The following is a 23609-nucleotide window of genomic DNA, read 5'->3' on the forward strand; positions in this document are numbered from 1 at the left end:
TCTCTCTCCCTCCTTCCCTCCCTCCCCCCTGTCTCCCTCCCTCCCCCCCTCTCTCCCTCCCTCTCTCCTCCTCCCTCCCTCCCTCTCCTCCCTCACTCCCTAACACACACCATCTGTCCAATTAGCCTCCTCCTGATTCCCTGTGCTTCCATCCAGATCTCCGTCGCTCTGCACCTCAGAAAGCGTTTAGGAACTGAGACGAGAGGGAGGGGGGTCCCTTTAGTACACTCTGGGGGGGGGAGGGAGGGAGATCACTTTAGTACACTCTGGTGGAGAGAGGGAGATCACTTTAGTACACTCTGGGGGAGAGAGGGAGATCACTTTAGTACACTCTGGTGGAGAGATGGAGATCACTTTAGTACACTCTGGTGGAGAGAGGGAGATCACTTTAGTACACTCTGGGGGAGGAGAGAGGGAGATCACTTTAGTACACTCTGGGGGAGGAGAGAGGGAGATCACTTTAGTACACTCTGGGGGAGAGAGGGAGATCACTTTAGTACACTCTGGGGGAGAGAGGGAGATCACTTTAGTACACTCTGGGGGGAGAGAGGGAGATCACTTTAGTACACTCTGGGGGGGGGGGGGGGGAGAGAGGGAGATCACTTTAGTACACTCTGGGGGAGGAGAGAGGGATCACTTTAGTACACTCTGGGAGAGAGAGGGAGATCACTTTAGTACACTCTGGGGGAGAGAGGGAGATCACTTTAGTACACTCTGGGGGGGGAGAGAGGGAGATCACTTTAGTACACTCTGGGGAAGACACAGGGAGGGTGATGGGGTGGAGAAAGGGGGGAGACCCAAGCAGGGGAGGGGGATAGGGGGGGAGCGAATGAGGTGAAAGAGAGATATAGGGTCTGTCTTTCTGTCTATCCCTCTCTATTCCGCCCTCTAACCCTCCCAGAGAGAGAGAGGGAGGAAGAGAGAGAGGGAGGAGGAGGGAGAGATGGAGAGAGGAGGTCTTAGGATATCAAGTTCAGAACACCTGCTTGGTGTTTTTTAAAGGGATACTTCACCGGTGGAGATATGGAGGTTATATGAAGTAAATAATTCTATGTATCATAAATGTGCAAAGAAAATTGAAATCGGTTCATCCTAGCCTGAGAAAAGGCAGAAAGTGTCTCTCTGGCTCAAAGTTAAGAGATCCTCCAACTCCCACAGTGCATTGCGCTCGCTGCACCGCCCGCCTGTTTCCGTTTGGAGGGGGAATGACCCATGGTCCTAGCGCGAGTGGTGGGCGAGCAAACATATCCCTGTGAAACGTTGACTAGTTTAGACTTCTGCCCTCGTTTTTTCAAACGCATCATTTGTATATTACTGTACAGCATAAGAACATTTGCTAATTCCAGTAGCTCAGCATATCAAGTTTTGTACTCAACCTTTTCTTCCCAGTTGAAATAAGTGTGTATCTTATAAAGTAGGCCTAATTTAGTATAACAGCACTTGGGTTAGTAAACAAATCACAACAACCAACATGAATTTGAAGTTTTATTCATGAAAAAATGTGAACTATTTACAAAAATAAAACGTGTAGTGTGCATTTGCTAGAGTAAAAATAGTCACAGCTCATCTTGAGCATCTACTGTCTCCTGGTAGTCACGGTACTGCCCATCTTGTGGTTAATTAGCTCTGATGGCCTGGACAACACAGGAAGCCGATACTGTCTAAGAAAGAAAGAGAACAACATTAGCAAAGCAAGATAAATTATGCCTTGAGTGGCCTACGCAGACTTCAAGCTAACGTAACGTAGCCTACGCTCTGCCAATAAGATGGGCTACTTTCGGATAGCTACATTGTCACGTTCCCCGGGACTCAAAACTATTGTAGCCAATGTGTTAGTAAAAAAACAAGCACTTACTCTATGCTCAGACGTCCGTTTCTCCCGGCGGGCGTTGGCTGGCGTTTCCAGTACACTTTCTGGGTCCGGGAATATGTATCCAATACCCAACTGTTCATATGAGGCGTAAAGCCTGGGGTGCAAAACTCGGGTGATCGACAACACACACGTCCGTGTCATCCTCCGATTCCGGCGATTTCGGCACCGCTGGAATTCTCGGCAGCAGACAGACTCTTGTTTTGTGTCCATTGGCGCAAAGTGAGAGCACAGGCTCTGTCACGTTAAAATTGTACCGGGGGCGAAAATTGTACCGGCCTACGTCATCGTTTGTTTACATCCTGACAACCTGCCCTGCAACAGACGACGCGATGCAGAAAACATGTTTCCAAACGACGAAATAACATAATACAGATAGCGGATCGCTATCTGTATTATGATAGATAGTGATAACACTTGTTTTTACTTTATATTTGTATTGTATTTAATTGTTTAATCGAAACAATAAAAAAAATTGCCCGCGAAACGGGCGATCGCGTCAAATGACAAATGTTTTGCCCGCGAAACGGGCGATCGCGTCAAATGACGTAGGAGGGTTCTTGAAACATAATACAGATAACGGATCGCTAGAAAACACTTGTTTTTACTTTATATTTGCATTGTATTGAATTGTTTAATCGAATTTAGCTAGTAAACTGAGTGTTTTAAGCAGGTTTCATAGTCTAGAATGTTCAAGAACCTTCCTACGTGATTTGACGCGTCATTTGACGCGATCGCCCGTTTCGCGGGCAATTTTCTTTATTGTTTCGATTAAACAATTAAATACAATACAAATATAAAGTAAAAACAAGTGTTATCGCTATCTATCATAATTCAGATAGCGATCCGCTATCTGTATTATGTTATTTCGTCGTTTGGAAACATGTTTTCTGCATCGCGTCGTCTGTTGCAGGGCAGGTTGTCAGGTTGTCAGGATGTAAACAAACGATGACGTAGGCCGGTACAATTTTCGCCCCCGGTACAATTTTAACGTGACAGCTCCACCAAGCCGCCCCAGCTCGAGCCTTTGCGGGCTCCTCGTCTGCGGCAGGCATGCCGTCTGCCTCGGCTGTAGTGGCGGCAGCTTCAGCCACCCCCTGTACCTCCATAGCCCTCAGCTGCTCGTCGCTATATTGTGGCTCATAAAGGTAGCCACGAACATCCGTTTCTACCATCTTCTTCAAAATCCCAATCCTCCATATTGTGTCCGTCTGCATATTCAGTACCTTCGGCCATGTTTTCTGCAGGTGAAGTCTAACGCACTGGCACTGATCTGTGATAGGTCTGTTAGCGCATTAGGTCCCACCCCCTATGGGCGGGTTTGACTAGCGCTTGTAGTCTCAATAGAAATCCCCCCTCTTGTATTTCCTTCTGGCAATGACGCGAAACAATGTTTTTTGCGTCATTGCCAGGAGGAAGTGTAAGAGGTAAATACGGATTTCTCCCGTCTCAGGGGAAAATGAGAGAGTGTTGCGTGACCGTTCAAAAGTATGACTGGGTTTCTAACAATGCAAAGCTTAATGCAAATGGGTGGAGTGTTCCTTTAACAATTTGCGTGAGGAGAGACTTATCGGCTTCACTGTGTTCCCCGTCCTGAACAGTCAGCAGGAATGAAGGATTCATATGATTCAGACGGCTCTAGAGGTGGCAGCACTTTAACCATGTTTCTCTCTCTCTCCCTCTCTCCGTCTCTCTCTCAATGTTATTCAGCACCAGCACTCATCATCATAATCCTCCCACTGTAGTGGGTGGGCGAGAGAGAGAGAGAGAGGGAGAGAGGGAGAGGGGGAGAGGGGGAGGGGGGGAGGGGGAGAGAGAGAGACGCTCAGGTTGTAAATGAGGAACACCTTCTTCTCCGCTCAGAACACTCGCTCTGAGCTCTGGAACTGACGTTCTGTTTCCTGACCTCCTGGTTCAGCTTAGAACAAAGATCTTGGAGAGGGGAAGGGAGGGAGGGAGGGAGTGGGAGGAAGAGGAAGAGAGAGGGAGTCAGACACTTAAAGTTAATTTGGATAAAAGCATGAATGCATAAAACATGTTTTATTATGTCATTATTGCCTTGAACAAGGTCGATAAAAGTCTTCGTTGTGTGTTAATTGTTAATTCAGCTCCAAAGTGATTCAATAAAACTTTACTTGAGCGGTTTGACTTAATACAATGTAGGGAGTGTTAGTGCTGTCTCTCTCTGTCTGTGCACGTTCAGATACAGGCTGTGTGTTTGATTGCAGTTTATTTCTGCAGTCTCCCGTGCTGATGGATCATAGACTCGCGTACTCGCTGATACCCGATACTGCATTTCCAGTATCGGAGGCATTCTCGATCCTGTTATCGCTATGGGAACGGCTCTGTCTAACTCACTCCTCTTGTATCCCAGCGACGCGGGCCACAGACTGAGGGTCCTCAGTGACGGCTCTCTGACCGACGGGCTGGGGAACCCGGTGCACACCGAGAAGAAACTCAAGAGGTCGGTGCCCTCGCCCAGACCTGGTGCACGGAAAGGCCACAAACACTCAACACACATACACACACCCCAACACCTCGCCTCATGTGAATGTTGGACTCTTTATGCTCTTTGGTGACCCTAACCCTAACCCTAGAACCCTAACCCCCCCCCACACACCTCTTAGGCACTTATTGTATGTTGTACATCCTTGTGTAGCACCTTCTCCTAGCTATCTGTGTAGCACCTTCTCCTAGCTATCTGTGTAGCACCTTCTCCTAGCTATCTGTGTAGCATCTTCTCCTAGCTATCTGTGTAGCATCTTCTCCTAGCTATCTGTGTAGCACCTTCTCCTAGCTATCTGTGTAGCATCTTCTCCTAGCTATCTGTGTAGCACCTTCTCCTAGCTATCTGTGTAGCATCTTCTCCTAGCTATCTGTGTAGCATCTTCTCCTAGCTATCTGTGTAGCATCTTCTCCTAGCTATCTGTGTTGCATACGGTATTGTGTTAACCTAGTGATTGTTAGTGCTTGGTTCTATGAACATCCTCACTGTACCCACAGAGATATATTGTTGTTTCTCTTCCTCCTGACAAACGGACTGATATTAAGTAGCTCTGGATAAAAGCGCCCTGAATGTGAACGTAGAATGAAGCCATCTCTGCATCGTGTCGAAACGCTCGCTGACAGAACGTGTGCTGCTACCCCCGACCACAGCGGGCGGTGAACAAATGCAAAGCTCTCTTGTCTCTCTAACGCCACCGTAACATCCTCTTCGTCTTCCTCATCCTCCTCCTCCTCACGACGATGGGATTAGAGGTTTGTGTTGGAGGCTTGGTGGGATGGAGACTCTCAGCTCAGGTCGACCTACTGGGATTACACCCTTAAACCGAGCGCCACATAAAGGGAGCATGAATATTAAAGGACATAAACACTGTGTTCCCCGTGGGTCGGACAGCGAGCGTTCCTGGCACAAGATGGGGAAGAACTGGTTCATTTGGAAATCAGAATCAGAAAGTTACTTTTATTACATCTTATTGTACAAAAACACACAAGGGTAACATTCTTAGGCTTGGTTCCTCAACAGCCACAGAGCAGCAGCAATACAAGATCAAGTAAATGAAGAGAGGTAGAAATAAGTTTATCAGACGCTTTTATCCAGAGCGACTTACAATAAGTCAGTTTGTCAGAAGAAAGAGAAACAACAATATATCTCTGTGGGTACAGTAAGGATGTTCATAGAACCAAGGGCCAAGCACTAACCATCACTAGGTTAACCCATTCCCCATTTACAACAGCGATAGCTATGGTTCGATGCTACACGATGCTAAGTACTGTTTTTTATAGCCAGGAAGCACAACATACAATAGGTGTGTACATTAAATGCCAGGGCGTACAACACAAAATAAGTGCGTTCATTACGTGGCAGGTCATACGACATACAATAAGTGTGTAAAGGGGGGGTGTTTGGAGGGGGAAGCTATGAAAATAGTATTTTAAATAACAGTGATGTTATTATCGATGTAAATTGAGGTTGTTGTTGGTGTAGACGTGCAAAGCGTGTATTTAGTGAACTGTTTATTTATTCTATTGGCGGTTTGGCTCAGTGTGGTCACATGACAAGATGAGATTACATCGACGCCCTTATCAATCTGTCCCCACCTGTGTGTGTGTGTGTGTGTGTGTGTGTGTGTGTGTGTGTGTGTGTGTGTGTGTGTGTGTGTGTGTGTGTGTGTGTGTGTGTGTGTGTGTGTGTGTGTGTGTGTGTGTGTGTGTGTGTGTTACAGGGCTGGGTGTATCCATCGGTCCAACACCACCGCTGCCGATTTCCAATCTGCAAGCAGGTCTGTACAGCTTTTCATTTACAATCTCACTCACTCACTCACATTCACAGACACACACACAGAGACAGACACACACGCAGACACACACACTAAAGGAAACACGCATAAACAGACACACACACACACACACACACACACACACACACACACACACACACACACACAGAAACACACCAACAGAAACACACACGCACACACGAGAGAACACACACACACACACACTAACACACACACACACACACACACAAATGAACACCCAAACACAAACAAACAGTCACACATTCACAATAACACACACACATGAACAGACACACACACACCTCTGTAATGTGTGCTCCGAGGCAGAGAGTCTCCCAGCTCTGCTGTCAGGCAGACCCCCCTCATCACGTCTCCATGGCGACCACTGTAGTTGAGGAAGTAGAAATATTCATTAGTTAGATTCACACTTTTAATCTAAATCGCAAACCGGATCCATCGAAACGAAACGCAATAAACCAATCAGCACAGAGCATCAAGAGTCATGTGTTAAATAACAGCTCGCTAAGTCGTAGCCGTCGTTTGAATCATGCTAGCTCTAAAAACGAGAATGGCGATAATACTGCGTCCTTACTGTACCGAAAGAGATCCTGTACACGTGAGTCAGCTCTGTAAGAACATAAAGTCCCGATTTCATTCTGTTTCAGTTATCAAATTCTCTTACCTCCGATGTTTTTGACGCCCCCGATGTTTCTGTCACTCGGACTCCGCTGAGTTAATTAGCTTCGTTAGGAGAGAGGGTTCAACACAGAATGAATCTAAAATGTGTGTATAAACAAACTCTGGAAACCCCTCCCACACAAACACAGACAGACTCACACACACACACACACACACACACACACACACACACACACACACACACACACACACACACACACACACACACACACACACACACACACACACACACACACACACACAAACAGACACACACTAAATCACTAGAATCCTCGTGCGAGCACACACGCACACGTTCACATCAACGAAAACACACACATATACAAACACACACAAACAGATAAGAATGCACACACGAACAGACACACCCACACGAACACACACACAAACACACACACACACCTACATACCCACAAACACTCAGGTGGCGCTCTGAGTGTTTGTGTGTGTGTGTGTGTGTGTGTTTGTGTGTGTGTGTGTGTGTGTGTCCTGAGTTCAGAGCTGGTAACAGATGGTTGTGCGTGGGTGAGAGAACAACACATCAACGCAATGTGAACTCCCTGGAGGAAACCAGTCAGGGTCAACTCTAGATCGATGAAGCACACACACACACACACACACACACACACACACACACACACACACACACACACACACACACACACACACACACACACACACACACACAGACACACACAGACACACAGACTGTAATCTACAGACTTTAACTACGGCGGGTGGTTTGGCAGGTGCTGCGTCGCTGTTTCTCAGAAACCGAGATATTTCTTTCCAACAGCAGTACCATGCAACATACGGTAACACCGTTAAAAGTAACATGCTTAATCTCAAGATCATGGCATTGTCGTATCCATCCTGGCTCTTATTGTCCGTCCAACCGTGTTTGGTCACCTCATTGAATCAACAACAACCTTAGGGTAGCAGGCCAACCATGGATAGCAAACTCTTAGTACTCCTCTTACAAAGTGGATTGACAGGCATGCGCTTGACTGCTGGACAATTTGCTACGTACTACAGTGTTCTTAATCACGGAAAAGCAAACGTACATAATATTAAGTACAAAAACAAAAACAAAATCACAAAGTCTCCCAAAGTTTCCTGGAAATTCTCGGGCCAAATGCTCTTCACGCTCCTACTTGCGACAACAACTCTAAATCCTCCATGCTAAACTTCATAGTATCATACATGGTTTTAAGCGAAAAGTAAAATCCAAACCTGGACAAACTAACCATCTTCCATGGTTAAATGATAAATTACGTAAGGGATAATGCCAGACGAGGTGTCCATTATCAGGAATGAATGGACTTTGCGGAGGCGCCATCCATTAATTCCTGATAATGGACACCTCGAAGGGCATTATCCCGTTTATACCATGGTCACTTGCCAGAGAAAATTAATTAAGACCATTCATTTATATTTTCATGCGTTTAACAATCAAAATATAAAGTTTTTCACAAGCCATAACTTTGTCTCCCAAACCCTCCCTGAGGGTTTGACTAATACCTGGAGTAACCATTACCCACCCGTCATGTTCTTATGCAACGGAAACGTTGTTCACTCCTCCAGTAAATAGGACGGACCTTGCTACGACTTGGCAACGGGAGGTAAATAGTCCGTCGGCTTTGACTAAGTTCCCGTTGCTATGGGTACTCATTTTTGAGACAGGCTGATATGATACGCCAGCTAGCGCATTAACTGCGAACGGTGAACAGACAATTTGACTGGAACTACTTAGCAGGTGTCCGTATATCAGGAGTAACTGCACACCCTGCAGCCAATCAGAACGGAGCATTCCCCCAGACCGTGGTATAAGGTCCCTTATGAAGCAGACCGTGGTGGGAGGTCCCTTATGAAGCAGACCGTGGTGGGAGGTCCCTTATGAAGCAGACCGTGGTATAAGGTCCCTTATGAAGCAGACCGTGGTATAATTAAGCAATAGATCACGACAGGCTGTGGTATGTGCTCATTAGACCACTGTTAAGGGGCGTTGTCCGGCCCCGACGCGCAGCGGAGGGCCGGCGACCCCCTTCACAGTGGTATAATGAGCACATACCATTGACTGAAGTGATCTATTGCTTTTATACAACGGTTACTATTATGGCAAAACGAAAGTCATAGACACACTAAATTTAAAAAGAAACCAAGAAAGTCAAAGTAGCCGTTTTATTAAAGAATACAAAAAAGTAGTCCCTCCTGGCTGCCTTCAAAATGCACGACGGTCGCTATGCAACACACTTTAGCGTCCCTCCGAGAGAAGGCTCGGCTAGAGCGGTTCGCCGGCAATTTGTCCTATGGGGCAGTTCACTCGCCGTGTGCCTAAGCTTTCGTTAGTCTCTCCATCGCCTTGCTCACTCCCGGAGTAACAACATTTACACCCTCTCCATCATCCAACATATGTTTTACTTTGTAACTGTTTCTACTTCCAGGCGCGGAGTGATACGCAAACTTTCACAAAATGATCGGGCGTCATAGCAGTTATGTATACGCTCATTATACAACAGTTAGGAACCAATCAGATCGCTGGATTTAAGCCCCCCGTTGTATAAGGTCCCTTATGAAGCAGGCCGTGGTATAAGGTCCCTTATGAAGCAGACCGTGGTATAAGGTCCTTTATGAAGCAATAAGTCAGAACATGAAAGGCCTTCATTTATCATACCAAGAAACAGTCGTAAAGGAGTTAAGACAAGCTAAAGCAACATTTTTTATTAATGCCGTCACCGAGGCCAAGGGAAATGCGAAAGAAATATGGAAAATCCGTAAGAAATTTACTGGATAACTTTCTAATAGCAAAACAATAGAACTGAATATCGAGGGATGCCTCATCCACGATCCAAGTAAAGTGACAACAGCTTTTAACACTCTTAAATGTTCCAAAGTAGGGATGGGCATTTGAAGAAATTTCCTTGATCGAGCATCGCTAGAGTTATCGATCAATTATCGATTAATCATTAACTTTTTTCTAGGCTATATTGAAATTCCCGTTGGTAGAAAATGCAGCATGTTTTTATCAATGAAATCTTTATTCCAACAATAATGTATGGGCCAACATTAATACAATACAGTTAACTTGAAGACCTACAACTGTTTAACAGTTTTAAAATAATAAATACAGGCATTATAGGTTATAGGCCTATGCGGCGCTCGTAAAGTCCGAACAATGCGCCTACAGGCGCTCTTAAAGTTTTGGAAACGATTCAACAAGACTAAATCTGTAGCCTATTCCAATTACAATAAGTAGCCAACTTATCGGACAACAATAATCAAACAAAGGCAGTTGGCTAAAAGTGGGCATTAAACGGTATAACTGTTTTGAAAAAACGGGGGAAAAAAGGCCGACATATAATGCCTATAGGCTGCAGCCGGCGCGCGGAAAAGGCTCGCAACAAAAAGATGAGCCACCCATTTACTAACAATTGCATGAACTAGTCTATCTAAAAGCAATACCTTATTGAACATATATAAGGCTGAACTTGTTGCTAAAATATCACAGTTTTGGCAAAATGTAACGACTCCAAGAGGCACCAAGCCGAAAGAAAAGCGGAGCGAGAGACAACACATTAAGAAAAAAAAGAGCGACTCACATACGGTGGTGACTGTCCCTACTGTCCATAGCATAACTCCAGCCTACATATTTTTATTTAGGAATATAAGCATGTTAACATGCTCGCGGGTCAGACGCGAACGCAGCCTTGTAACTGTCAGTCCAGCAGCAGAAAACACCCGCTCTGACGGGACCGAAGTTGCGGGGATGCAGAGGTATTGTCGCGCTAACTTTGACAGGAACCTTCTTCCATTCACTTTCCACCAGTCGGCAGGGTGGTATTTCTCCCACATAGTGATATTCAATTAAATGCTTCAAGACTCACAGTATGCAACACAACGTCCTTTTGATCGATAACAATATAAATTGATCGACGCATTTCTTAACGATCGATTATCGAGCATCGATTAATTATGCCCATCCCTATTCCAAAGCAAAGGATATATATGAGATGGATACTGTTTTTTCCAAAACAAACAAAGAGGCACTCACTTCGCCTATTACCAGGATTGTAAACCAATCCATTGAGGGAGGATTGTTTCCAAGTGTTTGGAAAACTGCTATAATCACACCAGTATTCAAAGCAGGGAACCCCAGGGTCACAAGCAACTTTAGACCAGTTAGTATCTTACCAAGTGAATCAAAGGTTGCGGAAAAATGGATATCCGAACAGATTATCACACACCTGAATGCATTCTCCTTCTCATTGCATCCATTGCAGTTTGGATTTCGTAAACATAATTTCACTGAAACAGCAAACTGTTATCTTCTGGAAAATATCAAGGCTAGAGTGGACAAGGGAGGCGTAGTGGGAGCCGTCTACCTTGATCTTAGAAAAGCCTTTGATACTGTCAACCATGACATTTTAATTGCAAAGTTGACTAAGTTAAATTTCTCACCTAGTGTGATAACATGGATTCAATCATATCTTGCAGAGCGGAAACAATAATAATAATAATAATAATAATAATAATAAACTTTATTTCTATAGCACTTTTCAAAACACAGTTACAAAGTGCTGAACAATAAAAGCACAATTAAATCAAAGAGCATAAAATACATGTGATTGACAGGAATAAAAACAAAGGCAGGCTCAAATGAAATTTGGAAAAGCTCTCCGGTGAAAGTGGGTTTTGAGGAGAGATTTAAAAATGGGCAGTGACTCAGTCAACCTAATTTCCTGTGTGCGTATAGGTGAAAAAATCTCACAAATAGTCAAAACTGTGTCGGTGTCCCACAGGGCTCTACTTTAGGCCCCTTATTGTTCAGTTTGTGCATAAATTACCTTGTCCAACTTCTGTTACTTGTCAGATGTATGCTGACGACACAGTCATCTATTTACATTCTAAAGATAAGAAAGGAGCTGTAGATGAACAATCAGCTGCCATGGTTTATGTTCCTAACTGGTTGACCAGTTCATGTTTACATCTCAATATTAGCAAGTCTGTCTGTATCTTTTTTTCAAACCTGCTAATAAAGATCCCGAGCCTGCTAGGTTAGTAGCAGGGAGAAATGTATTAGTTATGAATGAATATGAGGCCCCGTTTACACGAGGACGCTTGCGGGTGAAAACGACAAAATATTTTATCGGAAGTGCCTTTCGTTTAGACGATGACGGCGTTTTTAGGGCATGAAAACGCATAAATCTGAAACCACCCTCCAGAGTGGAAAAGTTAAATACGCTCCGCCGTAGCGTTTCCGTCTACACTGCCAAGACGCAAAACACTGCTCAGATCTGCTCACGTCGCGTACGCGTTTACGTCACATACATGTGCCAGTACAAGGAAAAAAACAAACATGTCAGATTATTTCCATGCGTCGGACCTTCAAGCTGCTCTGGCAGCTCCAACAAGCGTACAGGAGTCTTTCCACGAAATGTACAGGATATGTACAGATAGTGTTACTGAACAGAGAAGGATCTTTTTGGTTTTTGCGGCACGGATAAGAGAAGAAGGAAGATTCTACGCATGCACTCAGACATTGCGGTGTTGTGTGATAGTGTATCACAGCACCACCTAGCCGCCTGGCATGCATACCCAATCGAATTGCACACACTTTTGCGTCACCGTATGCACGCAGATTTCCTCCCGAACGCGGAATAAAGAGTAAAGACGCGACGCCACTTTTGTGTCTTCTGGTCAGACCGTCATCGTGTAAACGTAGCCTAAGTCCCTTGGTATTGCACTTGACTCAAAACTCACTTTTAAAACTCAAGTGAAAAAGGTTGTGAACAGAATCAAATTCAATTTAAACAATTTTAGATATAAAGGGAATAATTTAACGACTGAAGCATCTAAAATGTACATGCATGCCATGATCCTCTCACACATAAAAGACTGCCTACACCTGGAACTCCATACCAACTGAATTTAGGAATAATACAAACATAAACTATTTTACTAAATCCATGAAGCAATGGATACTGGACAAACAAACATGTACCCATAGTTAATGTGTTACCTTGAGTGTGGTGCTGCTGTACCAGCCTCCTTCTGTCTGTGATTGTGAGCCTACTAACTGCTTAAGAGTTCCATGTTTAACTATTTTATGTTTTTTGTTCGTTATTCTCTTCACTTTTAATCCTTTTTATTCTGGCATGTTATATTACGTCTTTGTCATCTTAGTTTGTATCCTTGTCCATGTAATATCAAAGTTAATCATCTGGCTAACTATATGTTGTGTTGCTTTTATGCTTTTGTATGTTCTATCTAACATCAACCTGCCAGGGACTACGGATGAAAAATATTTTTTTAACTAAATCTGGTGCATTTATATGTCCGATACAATGGACATGTTGATTAATGCACACTGTCCCTTTTAATAATAAAAACTTCACACACACACACACACACACACACACACACACACACACACACACACACACACACACACACACACACACACACACACACACACACACACACACACACACACACACACACACACACACACACATGCGCACGCACCCAACCGTATGAGCAGATTCTAGAAACTAACTTGAGTGATGGCAGGGAATGGGCGTCAGACGAAAATTGCTGATTGGTTGATGAGTCAGATGGAGGCTGCTGACTGGTCGATGAGTCAGACGGAGGCTGCTGATTGGGCGTTGAGTCTTGATGGAGGCTGCTGATTGGTCTTGACGGTTGCTTTTTGTTCTGCAGGAAAGACTTCATCCACCTGGAGAGGAAGGAGGCGGAGCCGGTGATGAAGGAGGCGGAGCCAGGGAGAAAGGAGGCGGAGCCAGGGAGGAACGAGGCGGAGCCTGGGAAAGGTGAGAGTGATGTTACACACACACAGACACACAACCAGGAAACGGACACACACACACAACCAGGGATGTACACACACACGCACGCACGCACGCACGCACGCACGCACGCACGCACGCACGCACGCACGCACGCGCGCGCGCGCAGGACGAGTAACCAACTACAAGCAACTTAGAAATGAATGGTAACAATAATTGTAATTCTGTTTTTCCATTATCCTGTAAACCCTAAACCCTCCTGGGAGTACAGAGAGACCATTAACCTATAATAGCTCATGTCAACTGCAATTATCAACAACAACAACATTTGTACCAGTTAATTAAAAGATAAACAATTATAGAAACCTGCATGTATCATATCACTGCTGCTGTTCGTTGATTGGCTGTGTTCGATACATGTCTCTACCTTGATTGGCTGCTGAATCAGAGCGTGTGTATGTGGGTGCAATTATGTTTGTGTGTGTGTGTTTGTGCTTTTCCCACATCAGGTGACAAAACGTGTGTGTTTATTTCATGTGTTTGTGTGTGCATTCACATGTGTGTCTGTGTGAGTGAGTGTGTGTGCATCACTTTTCCCACTTACATCAGGTGACATAACGTGTGCATGCCTGTGTGCGTACACTATTATGTGTGCGTACACACGCTTGTGTGTGTGCGCATATGTGTGTTCATTAGGGCTGGCCCGAATACCATTTTTCTGGCTTTGAATACTCGTTGGTTTTTCCGAGCGAATATTCGAATGCTCGTTCCAGAAAAACACACCTTCAAAAACAACATTAATAATCCCTATATACTCAATGGAACCGATTTAGACAGTATCTGCATATTTTGTTGAAGATCTAATAGCTTTTGAATGTTAATTATTAGGCCTAAGTAAGTTGGAGTTCCTTAGTTTTTCCCCGTGAAAGCGAACAGCTGTTGCTCCGTTCCAAATCAGCTGTCCTCTGGCATCTCAGCCCTTAGATGGCAGCTTTTCAATTCATCGTGGAACGTGCATATTTTCAGGGAATTTGTACAATAAATCCATTACAAATACTGAATATTGATTGTCATATGTGTCCATATTATATCCATTATATTGATAAGTCACAGTTGATTGGCGCAGCGCTGTACAGCGAACGTAAACAAACTAAGCTAAGGTTAGCATTTCGCTAAGCATTATTTTTCCTCCCGCTAATGTTCCGTTGTAAAGTAAAGGGAAACAAGATATCTATTCTCTCTCTCTCTCTCTCTCTCTCTCTCTCTCTCTCTCTCTCTCTCTCTCTCTCTCTCTCTCTCTCTCTCTCTCTCTCTCTCTCTGGGATGGAGCGTGTGGTCACCATGGTTACGACCCGCGTGCCAACTTTGTGATTCTATTCTCCTCGAGCTGTCGTTGTCGATGCACATGTACAAACATCTACACACATGTACACCTACACCTCCACGCACATGCACACACACACACACCTACACACACACTTCCACACATCCAAACACACATCCAAACACATCCACACCCACAAACATCCATACATACCCCCACATATCCACGCACATGTCCACACACATAAACACAGATCTACACACACACATCTACACACATTAACACATTCACACCCACAGATATCTACACATCCCCACACACACCCAAACACTTCCACACATCCACATCCACACATCCGCTGAGCCCTGCGTGTCCTCCGCGGTCCAGACATCTCTTAACGTCACTTTGACATCGCAGAAGAACCTTGGTTTGAGTTCGGAGCGTAGAATGTGGAGAGTAGAACAGGCTCAAACCGGTTTGCGGAGACTTGAAGAAACATAGCCTTCTCTAAATGACTGTCTCTTATTTTAGACACAGTTCCAAACGTCGTCATTGATTAAGTTGAAGGCCATTAAGGACATTTCACCAGGTTTATGCCGACATAACGACCTCACTGTTTTTTTATAGTCGCCGCCGGCTTAAAGATTTCACACTTAACTGTCACACTGTTTTGGCTCGGGTTCGGGAACCAAGACATAACTCTACACTGTATATATACTGCAACGATTTGAAGAACATCATTATCACACACTGACACACACACACACACACACACACACACACACAGAGTTCAAGGCTTTTTCTCTGCAGAAACATCAACACTGAAGCGCTAGCCTCGACGCTAGCCCTCAGCGCTGGCCTCAATGCTAGGTCTTAGGCTACAGCCCCCAGCGCTAACCCCAGGAACAGGTCTAATAACCTAACCCTGATCGGCTCAGTAGAGCGCTGTCTGCTGCTGGTCTGATCCGGAGCTTCCGTTGCTAATGCCGCTAACCGCTAAAGGTGCCAACACACCAAGCGCGTACCTCGCGTACCATGTACGCGCGTAACGCAGCTAAAATGTTGCTTGACCATTTTGTGTCCAAAATGGTCAGATACGCGCGTACGCATACGCGCGTAGATGAGACCGCCCCCCCCCCCCCCCCCCCCCCCCCCCAGCCTGTGGCTGCGCTGGATTTAGGAGTCCGAGGAAGGAAACCCAAACGCCGCCGTGTTTGGGTGGATGATAGAGCTTGGATCGGGTTAGATTAAATAATCTCGGATATAAATAACAATAATCGGGTTAAATAACTTCACATGGTGTGTCTGGTGTGTTTCCAGCATTCGTAGTGTTGATCAGCAGAGAAATAGTCCGCCAAGACGTTGAGGTTGCTTAGCAATCAGAGACTCTGTCCATGCAAGTGAACGGAGCGTTCACTCTTCGTCATAACTATCAAACCAAACATCCTTCACATTCACAGAGCGAACATTATGAAAGTAAAATGCACATTTCTCGCTAGAAATGTTTCCATAAACGCATTTAATGGCGTAACTAAGTTACTATTTCCACCCAGAATAAAGAAAAATGTCGGCCGTATGCTTCTGTGCAAGCGACACTACTCTCTGCCAGTGACGTCGGGACAAGCTCCACGCTGATTGGCTATTGCGGCTAAGTATCACGCGTATGAGCGTAAAAAGTTAAATTTTTTGAACTCCTCGCGTACGCGCGTATATGTACGCGCGTATATATACGCGCCTCATACGCCCCTAACGCGAGTAAAATGTTGCTTATACGCATGTAACGCATGTACACGCGTAAACCAATGCTTCCCTATGGAAAATTGCTGATTTTATACGCGTGGTACGCGGGTAACGCTTTTGGTGTGTCCGCACCTTAACAGCTCATCAGAGAGACGAACCACATGCTGCACACTATTGTAATCAATGTGATCCGGGGCTAGCAGCCGTCCTGGCCAATCGGAGGCCAGGACTCTGGCCCCGCCCCTGTGTAAACAGGTCTCTGAGGCTTATGCTGCTATCCATTTTGATGGTAGGCTGGTACGAACGACCAGCTTCAGCGAGAACGTGACGTATTTCCCTTGCTCCAGCCTTCCAGTTTGCTATTTGTGTCCGACGAGTTTAAGAAAACTATTTTGGAAAAAATAAATAATCCAGTGTATAATGGTGGCCAGCCTTTACAGAAACATTAACATTGCAAGTCTTTTACATTGCAATAATATTTTGCCATTTTCGCCAATTTTTATTTCAACAAGTGCTGTCGTGTTTCTGTCGAGCCACGAGGGGTAGTAGCGGGCTAGTCATCATTAGCAACATAGCCTCTTTGGCAAACCAGCTTGAAAACACAACTTTACATTGAATTTCACGCAAAGCAAGACCATAAATTGGTGACCGGATTAAAGCAGCAATGAGATCAAATGTGTAAGAGGATTTAAAATCGACATTACAACCCCCAACGTGGTACAAATACAAAGAAAATACAGCTCAATCCCCATTGACTATGGGCGCAGCCATCTTGTTTGCTAGTTGTACAGATATGCTCGCTCTACTTTGAAAGCGACGAGATACTACGACCGAAAGGGGGCGTGCCTCAGTGAAATGCCGCAAGAAAGCTGGGAGATTGGCGACTTTACCACTTCGTACATCCAAATGGATAGCAGCATTAATTGCAGCGTTGGGTTCCCTTATCAGAATCGGCCTGTTGACGCTCTGGGTTGGATTGCTTCTGCCTGCGAGGCCCTGGTTTACCCTGAGCTCAGCTAGTCCGAGTAGAGCAGCTGCTTCGCTAATATAAGCACTGGACCCAGAGAAATGGTGAAAGGGTGTGTGTGTGCTGTTTCTGTTTGTATATGTGTGTTGATATGCTTCTGTATGTGTTGTGGCAACCCGCCACGTTGAGCCAACCAACTCCTCCCAAACAGGACACAATTTCGTTGGGAAAAGCCAAAAAAAGGCATGTTTATTCCAAAACAAAAAAGTCTCTCAAAACACAAATAACGTAAAACCTGGGATGAATCAACGGTCCCCTCCTTCGTGGGTGGAATCCCGTCACCCACGAGGACCGGTCTCTCCGTGCTGGAGCTCCAGGGCTGGGAGAGCCCCGAATGAGTGGAGAAGCGGGCTATTTAAGCCCTGCTTCTCCACTTGTTCCTCAGGTGTTCTGAATCTCCTTAATTGGCCTGGGCCGGGTTGCCACAGTGTGTGTGTGTTGTTTCTGCTTCTGTACGTGTGTTGATGTGTTTCTGTGTGTGTGTTTGTTTCTGTTTGTCTGTGTGTGTGTGTTTATGTGTTTCTGTCTGTCTTTGTGTGTGTTCATTTGTGCATGTGTGTGTGTGTGTGTGTGTGTGTGTGTGTGTGTGTGTGTGTGTGTGTGTGTGTGTGTGTGTGTGTGTGTGTGTTCATGTGTGTGTGTGTGTGTGTTCATGTGTGCATCTGTGTGTGTGTGTGTGTGTTTGTGTTCATGTGTGTGTGTGCGTTCATGTTTATGTGTGAGTGTGTTCTCTGTGTTCTGTGGTCTCTGTGATCTCTTTCTGGTCTCTCTCTGGTCTCTCTCTCTGTGGTCTCTCTCTGGTATCTCTCTGGTCTCTCTGTGGTCTCTCTCTGTGTGGTTTCTCTCTGTGGTCTCTCTCTGTGGTCTCTCTCTTTGGTCTCTCTGTGGTCTCTCTGGTCTCTCTGGTCTCTCTCTGGTCTCTCTGTGGTCTCTCTCTGGTATCTCTGTGGTCTCTCTCTCTGGTCTCCTTGTGGTCTCTCTGGTCTCTCTCTGGTCTCTCTCTGGTCTCTCTCTCTGGTCTCTCTCTGTGGTCTCTCTCTGGTCTCTCTGTGGTCTCTCTTTGGTCTCTCTGGTCTCTCTCTGGCCTCTCTCTCTGGTCTCTCTGGTCTCTCTGTGGGGTTCTTCTCTCTGAGGATCAGATCTCAGAGATCAGAGATCGGTGTGACTCAGATCAGAGATCTGAGTCACACCGGGATCCCACCGGACGCGTACGCGCCGCGGAACGGCTGCGCCGCGGAACGGCTGCGTCCTCTGCCCTGCGTCAATTCCTACCGGGCGCGTAACGGCAGCGTAGCGCTGCCTTGGGAGCCCGCCAGTATTCACGCGAGATCACGAGATCACGCGATAATTCTAAACCTAATGTACTCACCTTCCACTCCCAAAACTATTGCAATTAAATGCCACGCTTTGTCCTTTCTGACATTTTCCTTATAAAAAGGATGATTTGGTACATAAATGACTTCATGTTGCTGCTGAAACGTTCCGCGGCGCGCCCGGTGGAAATAGTCTCATTGATTATAGTGGAAGCGATCAGCTGCGTGACCGCGGCGCAGCCGTCCCGCGGCGCGTACGCCTCCGGTGGAATCTAGCCTTTATGGAGACGTCTTCACAGCTCAGGGGACTCTGACCAGACACGCACGCACGCACGCACGCACACACACACACACACACACACACCAAACAGAAAAACAACAAACAGAGACACACATTTAAATGTTATATTAAAAAGCTCTCTGTGTGCCAAAAGCAAATTTCTCTCTTGAGAGAGACAATAAAATACTTACTTACTTATTTACTTATTATGAAACAACATCCTCCCTCCTCAACGCTCACTTCCTGTCTTCTGCATGACAACTTCCTGTCTTTTCCAAGACCACTTCCTGTCTCTTCCACGTCCACTTCCTGCTGCCTTGAGTCTCAGTTTCAGTAGTGCTCAGTAGCAGATGATGCTGTGGATTTGCGTTTTGCTGTTTCAGATTTGACTCGCAGCCACAAAAACCTCATAGAGGATTTAACACTCCAATTAGACACACACACACGCACACAGACGCACAGTGTCACACAAACATCACGCAAACACGCACACAGTCACACACACACCGACACACAGAGACACACACACACACACACACACACACACACAGAGGCTGTAATTGGATTAGGAATCAACGAGGGAGAGAGAGAGAGAGAGAGAGAGAGAGAGAGAGACATGGGGAGAGAGAGAGACATGGGGAGAGAGAGAGAACGAGAGAGAGAAAACAATGGGGGTATTGAGGTCATCTTAATAAATAATTATCTCGTATCTCCTTCGGCCGTCTGGGATATTAAACACACAAAACACACAAACCCACAACAAAGACACCGCTTTCCACAAGAGGAGAGGACGGGTATCAGAGAGCAGTCCTTCATATGGGCGAGTTATAATATGTTAAGCCCTGTCACCTCTCTCTCTGTCTGTCTCTGTCTGTCTCTCTCTCTCTCTCTCTCTCTCTCTCTGTCTGTCTCTGTCTGTCTGTCTGTCTGTCTGTCTGTCTGTCTGTCTGTCTGTCTGTCTGTCTGTCTGTCTGTCTGTCTGTCTGTCTGTCTGTCTGTCTGTCTGTCTGTCTGTCTGTCTGTCTGTCTGTCTGTCTGTCTCTGTCTCTGTGTCTCTCTCCCATATCCCGTATCGGTCCCTAACTGTAGTTAGTCTCTCCCTCACTAACACTGTCTCTCTCTCTCTCTTTTCTCAGGCTCTCTAGAGATGCTGATTCAGTCTGTGAAGCAGACAGACCTGAAGAGGGTAAGTTCTTAGACATGAGACCAACCATATCTTCATAAAATAAACACTTTCTATCATTTAAAGCAGTGGTTCTCAAACGGGGGTACGCAGGCCTCTAGGGGTACTTTTGGGTATTGAAGGGGGTACCCCTTGAAATTCATAAAGCAAGACAAAACAGATTTAAGAGACTTAAATCTGACAAGGAGAAAGGAGAATAATCAGTAGTATTCACCATCTTTTACTGTTCATGTCAACACCGCCAAACAGAACAGGCAATTATTTACCTTCATTTTATTTATTTGTCTCGCAGATGTGTTTTGTGCCGGTGAAGGGGGTACACAGCTGAAACAGTATCTTATAGGGGGTACACTAGTAGGCAGAGTTATGCACCTTTTCCCCCGACAGTTCCAGCTCAACTCGCCTCCACTCGGCCCGCTTTCTTTTTGCGTTTCGATCACCAAAATGAGGTACCTGGTACCTGGTACCTCTTTGGTCTCAACTCGCTCGAGGTTCCAAGAGAGCTGAACTGATACTTTGTGTGACGTAAACAGGCTGCTGGCCACTGATTGGCCAGAGAGAGCGTGCTATAAAAGACGGCCCGCCCACGTTGACGCGGCACTATTGTACACGGAAACACGCCGTGCCCGGAACCAAACCACGCCTCGAGCTGCTACTGTCGCTGGGGAAGGGGCATCGGAGGGCCACCGACTTAGAGGATACGTCTGCTAATGTCCATCGGTCTGAGTGACCCTGGGGGTGTAGCTCATCCCTTCTGCCCGTCTCCCCTGATGCCCCCCACAGCTCCAGGAGCTCCACGCGGGGGGGGCCGACCTGGCCGCGCTGGATGCCGCCGGCTGCACTCTGCTGCACCACGCCGTCGCCGCCGGCAACAAGGAGGTGGTGCGTTACATCCTGGACCACGGTGAGGAGGAGCACCATCACCGCCTCGTCAGGGTGGAGGAGTGCGCGGCGCGTTCCAGTAGCACGCGCCGCGAGGAGCTTTAGAGCAGAGGGAGGCTAACGCTAGGCGCTACCCCTGGTCTGGTGTGTGGATCAGGGGCGCTCAACTGGAGGCTCCTGGGCCATGAATGAATACATAGGTCATGAAGAAATTGTGTGTGTGTGTGTGTGTGTATGCGTTTTGTGATGATGAGACATATGTAAATGAGCTTGGTTTGAATAAAACAGTGGATCAGGATAGCGGGTCCCAAGGCAAGATCCTTGGAGATCTACTGATATGGATATAGTCCTCAACGGATCCGTCCTGCAATCATCCAATTTACATTCACGGCGTTTATCAGACGCTTTTACCCAGAGTGACTTATAATATATCTCTGTGGGTACAGTGAGGATGTTCATAGAACCAAGTGCCAAGCACTAACCATCACTAGGTTAACCCATTCCCCGTTTACAGCAGATGACAGAGCTAATTCAGGATCAATAACGTCTGTCTCCTCTCTCCTCAGCTCCCACTGAGCTCCTGGATGTGGCGGAGAATCTACAGTAAGTCTCCCTACACCTGTAGCTCTACTACGGTCAGAAGACATCTGACCCAACGCGTTGCTCAAGGGCTCAGGGGCGTCTGTCATCACTGACGAGGCTCCATCCACACGAAACGCCCTCACAAGTGTAGAAGGATCTGTGTTGGCTAGGGAGGGAGTAGTTTAGGTCTAGGATGGTCGTTCACCACCATGGCTGCAGTGGGAACGCGGTGTTGAGGCATGTAAACAGGCTGTGTTCCGTCTCCCTGGTGACTATGACAAACAACCCCAGGTTGTGATAAGTCTAACTGATTCATGGGCTGGCTTGAACGATCAAAGATCAACCTCGGGGGGACTAAAGTTAGTGTCGCTTTTTGGAGAGAACTATAATCTTGTCGTGTGCGTACGATCTATGCTAGCTTGGGGAGGAATCAGGCTCTGAGATCTCTGGGTAATGGCGTCGTGGACCCACAGCAAGCACAGGACATGATGTGCTGCTCTGTTAGGATCCAGAGATAAGGGATGGAGCCCATGTTGTCTGGCCACCAGCGTACAGACGCTATTATTTAACAAAGTGGCTCAGTATTGAGTCTGTTGTCTCGGTCCTGCAGTGATCCCCTCTCTCTGTCTCTGTCTCTCTCTCCCTCCCCTCTCTCTCTCTCTCTCTCTCTCTCTCTCTCTCTCTCTCTCTCTCTCTCTCTCTCTCTCTCTCTCTCTCTCTCTCTCTCTCTCTCTCTCTCTCTCTCTCTCTCTCTCTCTCTCTCTCTCTCTCTCTCTCTCTCTCTCTCTCTCTCTCTCTCCATCCCCAGGGGTGAGACAGCGCTCCACCGGGCCGCGTCTCTCTGTCTGAGGACCATCTGTCACTACCTGGTGGAAGCTGGGGCCTCCCTCATGAAGACAGACCTGCAGGTAACCTGTCTCACTGACTGTGTGTGTGAGAGGCTTCCTTTCTGTATTCTGTCTCTATGTCAGACTCTCTGTCTGTCTCTCTTCCCGTATCTCTGTCTGTCTCTCTCTCGCCGTCTGTCTGTCTCCCCCTCGGTCTGTCTGTCTCCCCGTCTGTCTTTCTTTCTGTTCCCCTCTCTCTATCTGTCTGGGTGAGTGGAAGGGGCGTGGTCTAACTTTGTCAACGCCCACTCTCAACTCAAGCTCGGTTGCTCGTCCAATAGCAAACCGTTCCTCCGAGAAAGGGATTTTATCTGGAAGGAGCAGATTTTAAGTTTCTTTCAGTTAGTTTTACATCGTTAATAAAAAATAACTCAGAAACGTCGACCAACACCTTGTCGGACCCAAAGGAACCAGTTTCAACCGAACAGGTCAGCCATTTTGAAGGGGTCAGGATTCAGCGAATCAGAAAGGCCGATTTTCATCACAGTTTCAACCCTTAAAAATAATATCCAACACACGTCTCTGAAGGGAATACTGAGGGGACCATAGTGAAGAGAAGTACCGAGTCCCTCGACAGACACACCTGGCCTGCTGCTTTGAGTGACTGCTTCCAAAGGGGGGGAGAGGGGGAGGGAGGGAGGGAGAGAGAGAGAGAGGGGGGGAGAGAGAGAGAGAGAGAGAGAGAGGGAGGGGGGGAGAGAGAGAGACAGACAGA

General features: G+C 46.3%; 1 protein-coding gene across 1 annotated transcript in view; it reads left to right on the plus strand.

The window, feature by feature from the left end:
- Positions 1-23609, plus strand: part of dgkza (diacylglycerol kinase, zeta a) — an 81895-nt gene that overhangs the window by 52717 nt on the left and 5569 nt on the right. The window contains exons 29-35 of the mRNA XM_056595158.1: positions 4245-4334; positions 6097-6153; positions 13591-13700; positions 20497-20546; positions 21327-21447; positions 21992-22028; positions 22816-22915. Of these exons, the coding sequence (XP_056451133.1) occupies positions 4245-4334; positions 6097-6153; positions 13591-13700; positions 20497-20546; positions 21327-21447; positions 21992-22028; positions 22816-22915 (565 nt within the window). The remainder of the gene's footprint in view (positions 1-4244; positions 4335-6096; positions 6154-13590; positions 13701-20496; positions 20547-21326; positions 21448-21991; positions 22029-22815; positions 22916-23609) is intronic.

Source organism: Gadus chalcogrammus, chromosome 7 (genome assembly GCF_026213295.1).
Source record: "Gadus chalcogrammus isolate NIFS_2021 chromosome 7, NIFS_Gcha_1.0, whole genome shotgun sequence".
Lineage (NCBI taxonomy): Eukaryota > Metazoa > Chordata > Actinopteri > Gadiformes > Gadidae > Gadus > Gadus chalcogrammus.